The sequence below is a fragment of the Passer montanus genome, unplaced genomic scaffold (assembly GCF_014805655.1).
Source record: "Passer montanus isolate IOZ18808 unplaced genomic scaffold, ASM1480565v1 scaffold51, whole genome shotgun sequence".
Lineage (NCBI taxonomy): Eukaryota > Metazoa > Chordata > Aves > Passeriformes > Passeridae > Passer > Passer montanus.
In genome coordinates this window covers 331,923-345,040 of record NW_024370041.1, presented here as the reverse complement: position 1 = coordinate 345,040, position 13,118 = coordinate 331,923, and the positions used below count along the sequence as shown (strand labels likewise).

The 13,118-nt window shown below is 38.5% G+C and overlaps 1 protein-coding gene across 3 annotated transcripts in view; it reads right to left on the bottom strand.

Annotated features, from left to right (window-relative positions):
- The window catches only part of CTNNA2 (catenin alpha 2), a 372,247-nt gene that overhangs the window by 41,729 nt on the left and 317,400 nt on the right, over positions 1–13,118 (bottom strand). For all 3 annotated transcript variants that reach the window (XM_039723934.1, XM_039723935.1, XM_039723936.1), the window contains one exon: positions 4,738–4,889. In XM_039723934.1, coding sequence (XP_039579868.1) covers positions 4,738–4,889 — 152 coding nt within the window. The remainder of the gene's footprint in view (positions 1–4,737; positions 4,890–13,118) is intronic.

The following is a 13,118-nucleotide window of genomic DNA, read 5'->3' as shown; positions in this document are numbered from 1 at the left end:
ACACCCTTTGGAGACAGGATGTTTCAAAAGATGATGGGATTCTGCATCAAATCTTGTTTTACAGAGGACCTGAAATGTTGCAGCACTTTGGATTTCACCCCCACCCCAGTGGCTACACCAGAGGTGACAAGTCTGGCAGAGGAGAAGAGCTTTAATACACCCAGACAGCTGGGGCTGAGGACCCCACAGTCATTTTTGCTGAGGTGTTCTCGCAAGAAAAAGAAAAATCCCTTAATGACAGAATAGAATAGAAATGGAGTTAATAATAGAATGAAATATCCTGAATTGGAAGGAGCTCACAAGGACCATCAAAATCCAGCTCCTGGTCCTGCACAGGACATCCCCAAGAGTCACAATTTGCTCCTAATAGCATAATCCAAATGCTTCCTGAATTCTGTCAGGCTTGGTGTGAGAGACTGAAATGGTTAATGGCTTAAACACTGCTAGAAAAGGACTTTGCCATTATGGCAAAATTGTATAAAGAAGCTGTGAGCACTGAAGCACCATTCAAATCTGCCTCCTGAGGGGAACTGGGCAGTGAGTTAAGCCACCTGATGGGAACTTGAGCAAATGTAAAGGTGGTACTATTGTCCAGGTCTAAAGAGAGGTATAGGGAGATCTAAACAAGGCTGGGGGAGCAGAATCAGTGTGGTTTGATGGCAGGGAAGAGAGATTTTGGGTGCATGACACAGGGAGTGAAGGCCCACCTTATTGGGCAACCCCAATGCAATGTGCTCTGACTCCATGATTCAGAAGGCTGAACAAATGCTTTATTAAGCTATACTAGATTACACTAATACTATATTAAAACTATTGTAAAGAGATACTATACTACTAAAGAAAAACCTGTGACTCTTACCAGGGGTCACAACACAGCTTTGACCAAATTGACCAATCAATCCAAACAACCATCAGCAGAGTCCAATTAACCACTCACTCTTGGTAAACAATCTCCATAACACATTCCACAGGTGCCAAACAACAGGAACAGCAAATAGAAACAAGAATTGTGTTCTCCTCTTCTCTGAGCTTCTCACTACCTTCCCCAGGAAAAATCCTGGAAGAGAGAATTGTGTCTCTCTGTGTTCAGAGAATGTGAATACCACACCACCCTGCCTTACACAAACTGGCTCAGTTGTGAAACCCACCCATGGATGGGCAGCCACATCCATAGAACATTCACATGAGGGGCAGCAGGGGAGCGGTCACAAACCATCAGAAAACCATGAAAGTGCCCCAAAACACTCCCAGACTCATTGCTGAGGCCCTGCAGCAGAGAACTGCATGTGATGCAAAGTGATGCCACAGACCCAGAGTCTGCTCTAATGGAGAGTTTCAAACTTGTCCCCCCAGGGGAGGCACCAGGCATTGGCAGGTGACCCAAACATACATTAACCCTGTGTTTTGTGGGACCCTCACCACTGAGAAGACCAGTAAAAGAGGATCAGTGAGATGCTGTCAGGATCCACAGAGTGGTGATATTTTCTGCTTAATCTGTCATTCTTTTTCTCTCCCATCCTGCCCCTCTTTTTCTTTCTCTCTCTCTACCTCACACTACTGTTAAATAAAATCCATATGATCAACTTCAGTATATGGTCTTGTTTGCACCTTAACAAAGGCAGAGCCATCTCTCCAACAATTTTAATAACCAGATCTTAACACCTGGTGCTGTGACCACTTCCCTGGGGACCCTGTTGCAGTGCCCAACTATCCTCTGGGTGAAGAACCTTTTCCTGATATCCAGCATAAACCTATCCTGACACAGCTCCAGCCATTCCCTCGCGTCCTGAGATGCACCTAGAGAGCATCTCCAGGTATCCCCCCCAAAGAATCAAATTTACAGATATTTAAATTCTACTCTGTAACATGAACTAAAACATGGCATGGACATTGACTCCAACAGTGCACTCCTGAGCCAAACAAATGTAACACTCAGGTTGAGCTAGATGCCTCTAAAGAAGAGGCTGCTAATGGCAAAGGCCATGTTTAAAAACAATATATAACAATAAAGTGGCCTTGGAGATGCATAAGAATGAGAAAAGTTGCCATTGTGAGTCCTCTGACTGTAGAGAGGGTTTCTGGCCAGTAGCTGAGGGAATTTCATAAGCAGCTATGAAAACACAAAGTGCAATTTCATCCTTAGACAGTAATAGGAAAGGTGTTGGAATGAAGTTATTATTTTCTATTTTATTTCTGGGTTCTATAATTATACTCTTAAATTCATTTTTACTACTTCTTAACTTGTGAAAGAGATTTTTTTTCTGAATAGATAATAATAATTGTCTTCAATGAAAAAAATTAGTCTCCTTTCTCCTCCAGAGGGACAATAAATTCTCTCCTTTTGAGGGAAAAAGAAAAGATCAGAGACTATCTACCCTTTCTTTCAGCTTACTAAAAGTAATAATACCAACTAAAATTAATTTAAAAAGTGGCTTTATTTACTCTCTGGCATGAGGGGACTCATCTCAGATAAATTCAATCTTTCACAGCTTGCACACGAACAATCACTGCCTGAAAATAATTGTCTCAGATGCTCTAAAAAGTTTGCAAGGCTGGATTTTTTCATTTTTTGCAATTCTGAAAAAGTTTTACCACCTGAATTAAAGGGTGCATAATATTTCACAGATTATTAGATGAAAATATTCTAAAGGCTTTTATAGCCTCATCCTTTTTCAGTGTGAGATGTTCAGATGGAAATGTTAAAGAGTATGTCAAAGTGAAACTAATTTTGTTTTCCACAGTAAACAAGGTTCTGATTCAGCAAACTCTGGTCTGTGTAAGCTTTTATATGTGGATTTTTCCAGTTAACTCACATGGATAATGAGTCCGTTTATGTGCTTTAGTTCTTTGCCTGGGTAAGGAGTATTACATTGAGCTCCATAAATAAGTTAATTGTCTGAAGGCAAAAATAAATCTTCCTAATCTGGGCAAACAGAATTCATTACCTCATATCATACAATGGGTGGAAAGTCATAGTAATATAATGTAAAAAAGTAACTTGGGATTTTCCCAAGGAGACTGAGAAGCCTGAATGTCAATCTGCTCTCCAGGTACACAGAACAGTCAGGCAGTGACAAAGGAAGTGATCAGGCCTTCAAAATTCAAAATTTAAACTTAAAAACATCTCACCAGGATAGACATCTCATGCCAAACTCTTGGGGATAACTCTGTTGCTGGAAGATGGAACTCTGTGTAGGGAATTGGAAAACCTGGGTTTATAGGAGATCCCACCTGATGATTGAGTCTGTGCCACAATCACAGTTTGAAATGACTAGAAAAGATTAAAGGGTGCTAAGCAGCTGTTCTTGTCATAAGAAAAGTGAAACTTTTTTTTTGGAAACTGTTGTTACCGACTAAGGAACTGGAAAATCACAGGGAAAACACAGACCCTTCACTATGCAGATCTTTCATTTCCCAGAGTCATAGAATGCTGGAATGGTTTGGGTTGGAAGGGACCTTAAAGCTCACCCAGTCCCACCCTCTGCCATGGGCAAGGACAAATTCCACCAGCCCAGGTTGCTCCAAGCCCTGTCCAGCCTGGCCTTGGACACTTCCAGGGATCCAGGGGCAGCCACAGCTTCTCTGGGCAAACTGCCCCAGGCCCCTACCACTCTCACAGGGAAGTAATTCAAGTAAAGATTTTCCTCCCCTTCCCTTTCCCTTCCCTGCCAGTCTTCTAACACTGCACTCCCAGAGAACAGGATGGGTTTGCCCCCACCACAAGCCAGGACTATAATTCAGGCCACCTGGGATGAGCACTGGGTATGAGAATGGAATTTATGTTTGGCAGTTATGAAATTAAGCCTGTCAAAAGATTTTTCTGTAAATATTAATGCATAGTGGCAGATGACTAAAATGGAGCTATTTTGGAGTGTTCCAACTGCCTGAAGTCTTACATCAGTGCCATAATGCACTCACAACCACAAGTGCACGCTACCTGTTTGCTCAAAGGGATCAGTTGATGTTTCAGCCCTGTTATTTGCCTCAACATTTCCTCTGTGATTTTCTCCATAGCTTTACTTGTACATGGCTTTCATTAGGGCAGATTCAAGGTAATTTGGGTTTCAAATAACACTTTCAGTTGCTGAAGAGATGTCCAAACCAGGTTTGGTTTGCTGCTTTCCCTTTTTAAGACTTTGTCTGCTGACTAAAGTGAAAAGCAACATACACCTACTATCACAATAATGATGTTCTGTGGTGTCTTTTATTTGTTTGTTTATTTTATTAAAAGATGTCTAAGCAAATTGAATCAACTGGTTAGTCAACACTGAAATGACGTTTTTTACCTTGGTAAACATTCAAAACCATCCCTGCAGTAGCTCACTGGAGCAGCAAGATAATTTATTCATTTAGATTTTAACCAGACCTACCTCACATCCCAGGCAGCACACATACATTGGGAAAAAACCCCACCCAAACAAAAAATCTACACAAACTTTTAAGAGCTTGGCAAATTAATGCTATTACTATGGAAACAGTAATGAAGTTTGAATCTATTGGCAGTTCTGATCAAAACTTCTAGCTGATTAACATACAAATTGTGATTCACCCACTAAATAACCTCATCTTTTTATTTACTAATTCTTTTGTTGTTGTATATACTTGTTTCATGCCTGTTTCAATGTCAATCTTTTATGCCTTATTACAAAACGAGGCTGATTCCAAGGACCTTTTGCATTCCTCTTATCCATGATGCCTGTAAACCCCAACTTCTCCCTCCCCAGGTGCTTTACATACCCTGATCATCAGGACAGCTTTCCTGATGTCCCGGACTCCGTCGTAGACCAGGCGGGAGGCGTCGATGAACTCGTTCTCCTCGAAGGGCTGGGGCACGTTGGCACTCAGGGCTTCGATGGCCACCTCCACTTGCTCAGCAAAACGTGGCATCACTGGGTTAAACACAAGGAGAGGCAGGAGGATTAGGTTTGTGTTCTCTCCTGAACACTTTTCTGCTGCTCTGGGGCATGGATAGTTTCCAGGAAGCAGAGCACACGGTCCTGGAAATTCCCAGGCAGAGGGAGGCTCATGGATGGGTTTGTACCCACCCTGCCCATGGACAGCTCTGGCACTTCATCTGATAACATGGAAATAACCATCCCTATATACTCTCCTCCAACCGTGCAACAAAGAATAGAAAACTTCCTTCCAAAACTGTGATTTACTAACTTCTAAAAGGCTGCAAATACCTGAGCAGTTAGTAAAGTTTGTTTAAGAGCTTTACCTCCTGCAATGAGCACAGCAAATATTTGTATCATGTGATCAAAGTCAACTGTAGCCATTATGCCTGCTAATTTACATAACTTACACTCTAGCTCATACTAAATAATAATAATTTTATAAGAGACAAAATGCAAAATCAAGGATATACTTTTGTGAAGGCACCTAAGTGAATCTTCTGTTTCTTCACTATCACCATGTTTATAACACAAGACAGCCATAGATATTGGCTAAAAATATTATAAACTGTGGTATGAACTTATTCAATATAGAAATTAAAGCTATTATTTACTTTTGTAAATGGTTTCAGAGCATTACTTGAAGTAGCAAGAGACTTTTCTTTAAATTTTGTGAAGGATTCCTTTGAAGGTATAATCACCTTCTTCACATTGTGCTTGCAGGAAAATAACTCTTCCCCAAATCAGTCCTTTAACAACTGAAACCAAAATCCCACAAACATGAACATCAGGTCCCACTGATTATACTGCACCGACATTCCTGTACTTGTTTATTCCTCTTCAAAATTTTAACATTAATATTGGAGGACTGTGCTCATAGAGGACAAACATAACCAATGTTTTATTAGAAACCTGGATGAAAAGATGCAGTTGGATTAATTCTTAAGAGTTTGAGGAACTAGGGTCAAGTTTAAGATTTATAGATAGCCATCTTTTCATCATATTCACATCACTTTTATTCTAGCATTTACGTATCCAGATCATGTATCACTGACTTTACTATTTTGGCAATACAATTAGAAGAACAGGAAATTATTATTCCCACAACAGTTATTACCTATTTTTTGTTGTTAAAATATTATCTTTTTTGCCCATCTTTTCCTTAAACCCTATTTTTAATACACTTACTGGTAACCTGAACCCAACTGATGAATACAAAGGGGAATTTCCAGTGTTTTTTTCATCAAGAGCAGTGACATTCTTTCCCAGGAAGTTCTACTGTGATAGGAAACAACATTTTCTTCTTGACGAAATGTTCTTAAACATTTAGTATCTGCCTTAAAGTAAAACCACAAAAACCCATTATTTAAGAATAGTTTACATTTTGAAGAAGTGGCAGCAACCACGAACTCAAACTTTCTGTTTCTGGTATTTAAATATTACGCATTGGATGCAAATGAGGAAACTTTTAAAGGGATATGGTGACTCCAATCTAGTTTATACATCACTATATATATATATATATGTGTGTATATATAAATATTACGCATTGGATGCAAATGAGGAAACCTTTAAAGGGATACAGTGACTCAAATCTAGTTTATACATCACTATATATATGTGTATATATATATATATATATATATCTGTTCATAGAGAGAGATGAAAGAACAGATTTGTATTTTCCATGCAGATAACGTTCAGTAAGTTCCTGGGATACACAGGAGAAACAGGAAAAAGTGACAACAGCAATAGACTTTACAAAAGTAAACATTAACAAAACATTGCCAGGCAGAGGGGAAACATTTTAATTAGAAAAGGATTTTAAGAGAGATGAAAGTTTTGGAAAGAGTATTTAATAAACGCATATATCAAATTGCCTTAATTAATAGAACACTTGAAAGTGTAGTACGAGACTAATATGATTGCATAAGGAAGTCTCAAGACTGAATATCAAAAAGCAATCATTAAAAATGCAATATAAACAAGTAAACCTAAAGAATAAAAAATAAATTATATCAGGTTGTTGAGATAAAACAATCTCTAATATTAGAGATGCAATAAGGACAGCAATAAAAAATAAAAAAAAGGGAGGTAAAGTACCGTAATGGTTATGGTTAAATTAAATTTAACCTTAAATTTCTGTCTAAAATTTCTTAACTAGCAGAGGTGGTCAGATATTTGATATAATTAATAGTAGGTGCAACAGGCCTGAATTAGGAATAGGCAGTTTGAAGAACATCTACATAAGCATAAGGAAATTTATCTTTTACATATGTGTTCAAGTTAACAGTATAGTAAAATTAACCCTGCAGTTCTTAAGAAAAAAAATCAAAGCAATTTCTGAACCATTTTTGGAGAACTCAAGAAAAACATTAATGGTGAAAATTCCAGGGATTTGGAAAAGAAAAAAAAAAAAGGAAGCACTTGTTTATTTTAGATAAAGGTATATAATCCTAATATAAAGGTTATTGTAAAGGTAGAGAAGAAAGGAAGGAAGATTTATATTATATTCAACATAATTTCAGTTGAAATTTTATTTCTAGGTGAAATTTTATTTCACCTAGAAAGAAAATTAAACTTGACATGGAGCAATTAATGTTTAATTATCTGTAAATAATCAGCAGATGCTGGACAGGCAACAGATTCGTGGCAATAAGTTGCACCAAGCTTTTACAATATTTCCCCTGACAGAGCAGTGATGGGGGGAAAGGAGATATGACACAGCTGGATTTGTCATGGCCACATATGACATTCTTAGAAGAAAACAAGGAGAATGTAAGTTAAATGGATGTAAGGTGGAAAGTTACACTTTATTCATATTCCTGAACACAAGGTATTCATTCCTGACCACATTTATTACCTCCACTGGGTGTGGAAGCTTCTCTGACCAGTTCTGATTTTGCAGACCTGACTATAATTTAGTCCCTAACTTACATTATGACATGTAAACATTATCTGCTGTTTCAAAATGGGAATAGATATGAAACTGCTTTATGCTTGCTTGCTTGCCAATCGTATTTTCACATCAGTGCTGACTTTTGATTGGACAAGCAAGAAAAAAACACCTTTAATAGGGGGCTATTACTTATTGCTTCTCTAAGCATATGTTGTCATTTAATGCAGTGAAGGTTTTGAAAATGAGAAAATTGAGTGGACAAATGCATTATTCTCCAGTTAATATTATTGAGCTCCATGAAAAAAAAACCCTCCAGTTTTCCTTTATTATTTACCACACAAAGAAGGATCTTCCTGTGCCAAAGGTGAAAAAACCACAAGTAAAATTCAGGCAAAGGCATGCATTTGAATCTGGAGTTAAAACTTGCAGATGTATCAGACAGAGAATGATTCATTTATTATGCACAGAGAAATTGGCTATAAATTTTAGATTCAGAAGCAAATCAATACTTCTGGGGAAAAATTAAACATTGGTTTCTTAGTTTGAGCTGTGGCCTTGAAAGCAGTCACACATATGCTTAGACTGAAAAATGTGGTCCATTAAAATCTCTCAGCCTAACTACATGAATTAATTAGGCACCTGCATAAATGTTGACAGAATCAGGTCCCAAGTTAATAGAAACACTTCTAATTCATTGACTTTGTCATTCCAACAAAATAAAGATTTGAAAGCCTTTCTGTGAATGAGGTTCCAATGGCACAGAAAGCAAGACCAATGCCAACAAAATCTAGGTTGAACGACTGCTGGAGAAAAATCTGGAAGCAGAAAAGTTGAAATTACTTCCATTTTATCAACTGATTAATTCTTTTGAATTATACTCTTTTTTTTTGGCTGATGCAAAATAGAAATGCAGCATATCACCATGTGTGAATTCATGCCTTGATCAAACTTGCATTTTTTTGTGAACCCCTCTGTTCCAAAAAGAAAATATTTCCTCTGAAGCTCTTCTTGTTTTTCTCCCACCCACCCATATTTCCTACATATTAAAGTTATCAAGCAATTATCTGTTTCCTAAAAATATATTTCCTGTTGACTTTTTCTCCCATGGCAATCAGTTTGTACTGCGATTTTTGTACTTAGAAACATCACTAAAAATTTGTTTAGTGATATGGGAACAATAGATCCCTGATAGACAGAGAAATGCTAGGTTACATAATAAAATTATTGAGATAGAAATTAAAAAAAATGTTTGGGCGTTCTTGTTCGTAGCATTAGAACAAAAAGTTTCATTAATATGCAAGATCAAATTAATGCCTTGCTGATTTATTGTGCTTTTATGGCCTTATTATTTAGGAACTTGAATTCCTCAGAATCTTAAGTAGATGTGAATGTTCAGAAATGAGGAAAGGGATAATTAAGACACAAAAAAAGCAATAAAGGTCAAGGACCCTTCAGGTGCATGGATTTCTAATTCTCAGTAGCATCAATGGGAGTGAGGAAATTTGTCTGGTTTTGTCTCACATCATACAATTGAAAGTTTTATATCTTTCCTTATGCCAGGCAGAGAACAGTAGATGCTTCCATGAGACAATTAATCACACCTACCCTACACTAAAGACTCAGGTTCGGCTGGATAAAATTCTGATTTTCCTCTGCCCACTGAACAGAGAGGGAGGTGTTTGGCTTAGACCAGATGTCTGCTTTAGAGAACCAAGTTTAGGCACAAATCAACCCCATTTGCACCAAATCCTGGCACACTCTTGGCTCTGAATCAGGCTGAGCACAAGGTGGCTCCTTTCCATCCCAATCTCACTGGAACTGAAGGGTTCCCAGGGCTCTCATCTCATTTTTCTGGCCAGAAGATAATTTTTGAAAAGCACCAGCAGAGCTATTTCTTAGAGCTTCATTTTGAAAAGACGAGCACTTACTTGACTCCTTTTAGAATCCAGGAACTTGGATCCAAGGGAAGCACCCTTCTCAAAGACCAGGGGTTGTTCCCTCAGACAAATGAGATATTTGAGCAGCAGAGAAGTGACTGTTCTCCTGTACCCACTGCACCCAGCTGTGCCTTCTGGCTGGCTCTCATACATCTGTATTTGTTTAAGCATTTGTAGCCATCCTTAAGAAAACTGATTTTCCCTATGCCATGTCGATAGAGACACATCATTTAAGGTGCCAATCACCTTAAATATATAGCCCTTTAATGGCTTTAAAAATCTGGTCAGTTGTGGGTAAGATTATTCAAGAATGACATGGCAGTCTAAAGGTTTGCTAAAAGTTTCAGGGTCCCTGAAAATGTCTGTGCTTCTCCTAAACATCATAGTTGTTTGTGTTACATAAATCAAGAAAATTATCTAGAGTGACAGGCAGGATTTTAAAGTTATCAGGAGAGACTAAAAATTAAAAAAAAAAAAACAAACCAACAACTATGAATGATCAATTACACTACCAAAAAAAAAAAAACCCCAACAAAACAGCAACAAAAAAATCCCTTAGGAAAAAAAAAGCTCAGCCATTATCCAGATTTGAGAGGTTTTAGTATTAAACATTCATAAAGTTACAGCTTAAAAATTCAGGGCTCTGGATGAAATTTCTTCTGTTATTTTTTTGTGTTTGTGTGACTTGTTTTTTGTTTCTTTTTTGTTTTTTGTTAAATTGTTAATTTACTTAACGGAAAAAAGAATGGAGTCTACTGGGAACTTCAAGTATTTAAAACAGGTATTTAAAAGATCATTCCTAAGGGATAGCTGACATCCTCTGTCAAAGACAGCACAGTTTCTCTGTTTCATTTGACAGATGAATAAGGAATGAAATATACCTTATTTAGCTCAAAATGTTTGTCAAAGTCTGTTTCTAAAAGAACTGTACATTCCTTATCAGGAGATTCTAAATACTTCACTGAATGTTTTTAAGTCCTGGTCTCATATAATTCACATTTCAGTCACAACTATTATTCTGCTAATTGAAAAGAAAAAGCTTTGTAAAAGTCTACTGAAACATTACATAACATATCTTACAATCACAGAAGCATTTGGGCTGGAAAATATCCCTCAGATCATGAAGCCCAACCCTTAACCCAGCACTGCCAAGGCCACCATTGACCATGTCCCCAAGTGCCACATCCACACAGCTTTTAAATCCCTCCAGGGATGGGGACTCCAAACTGCCCTGGGGAGCTGTGCCAGTGCTGGACAAGCCTTTGGGTGAAGAAAACTTCCCTGCTATCCAATCTACACTTGCTGTGGCCCAGCCTGAGGCTGTTCCCTCTCCTCCTGTCCCTGTTCCCTGGGAGCACAGCCCGACCCCCCCGGCTGTCCCCTCCTGTCAGGAGCTGTGCAGAGCCACAAGGTCCCCCCTGAGCCTCCTTTGCTCCAGGCTGAGCCCCTTCCCAGCTCCCTCAGCCTCTCCTGGTGCTCCAGACCCTTCCCCAGCTCTGTTATGGTTATCAAACCCTGTGTATCTCACACTGGTGAAATGTTTAAAAGTCAGCTGTCAAATAATGAATAATGAATAATGAGATCCTACAGCAGTTTGCAGTGAACACAAGACTTTCAGGAAGACTCAGCCTTCACTGCCAAACATGGCCCATAAAAACAAAATTCTCAGGCTTCCTTGAATTTATGGCCAAGTCCTGACCCTCTGGCCCACTTGTGTTAAGTCTTCTGACACTTCCCAGAAGGCTCCAACTTTATCTGTGGGTTTATGCAAGCCAGCAGATTGATGTGGGAATGGAAGAAATGGATTTGCTCATGTGCAGCCTAGGTGAGAGGGACATTACAGAAATCAATGACACATCTGGACCTATGGTACCACGTGTTGGGAGACAGGGACACACACACTAAAGGGAAAACTCACCTTCAAACTTTGTCCTGACTGAACTACATTGACAAAAAGATAAATGTCAGGGCAGAAGTGCTGTTTGCATCCTGGCCAGCACAGCAGGCCAATGATTAAGGACAGATCCATCCCAAAGTGGACAGAGGAGGGTAACAAATGTCAGCTGCAGGGACATTTGTATCTCATCAGTTTCAGTCTCACTCTCCCCTCTACCTGTGCTCACACTGTAAGCACTCCCAAAACATTATTACTGCCAAACAGAACACCCTTCAGGTTAATATTTCAAATGAAAGCAAACTCTACATAAAATTCCCTCAAGAAAGCAGTCTCACGCTGTTGGAGACCAAGTAGGTTATGTAAAAAGCAAACCACCCTTGCTGGCTTAGCTAGAAGTTTGTGTGTATCAATATGTAGGTGTGTGTAGGCAAGGGGATGCAAGGAATACCAGTGCTTTTATTTTAAAACATTATTGTACAATTCACACTTGTATTCACAAAACATTCTGTTGGAGTTGGTGGATGGATATTGACTCCATTTCTCTGCCTGTATTTTCTAGACCTGGTAAATTTCTTCCTACTTCCAACACCACCCTCCTAATTAAAAAAAAAAAAAAAAGGCTTTTAAGAGCATGAAATATTTTTGAGAACTCATTTGAACAGTGACTAAATAATACTGGTTTATGAAAATGGGCATTTCTATTACATTAACCCACTATTCATCATAGAAGGTGTCTGGCACATCCAAAATAGATAACCCTGTGTTTTTAAACTCTCATTGAGTTAATTCACAGCTAAATGTAATGATTATGTAATCCTGTAAATATGTATCAATTTATTGATTATATAATTTATTGATTATATAATCCTTGTCTTGACCTTCTTCCATTTCTGGAAGATCTTTAGATAGTGGAAAACAAGTGGAAATATCTCCTTGGGGTATTCAGTGAATACCCTCCTATAAGCACAGCCTAAGATCTTCAGCATTGATGTGAAGCTGTTGAGCATGGAAAAATATGATTTCTCAGCTGCCCATTAAAATGCCACAGTTTTTCTGAGACAATTAATTAACTCAGAACCCTTCTGTCCATGCAGATAATATAGATTTAATTGTTCCATTTACCTAGAGAAATTAAATAAAAACACCTTATAGTTTTGTCTCTCTCTCCCAACAAGCCCAAACAGCATTTTCCTTTTGGCAAACTTTGCTGCTGCCTGTTCACCTGTTAATGAATGCACTGTACACCAACCACGGCGCTGGCCCTGATGTGACACAAGATTTCCCTTTCTGCTTGCTGAGAATTGATCACTTGTGCTTTGCCTTGTCACCAGCTCTTAATCCATCAAAGGCTTGAACACTCACCCCATGGTTACCTGGTTGCCAAACAGCTGTGGGTGCATGTTAGGAAAAGCCTTTGAAAATCTACATCAATTACGCTATAGTCTCCTTTAGCACCCTATTCCATTTTTAAAAGTGGAGAGAAAAAGAAC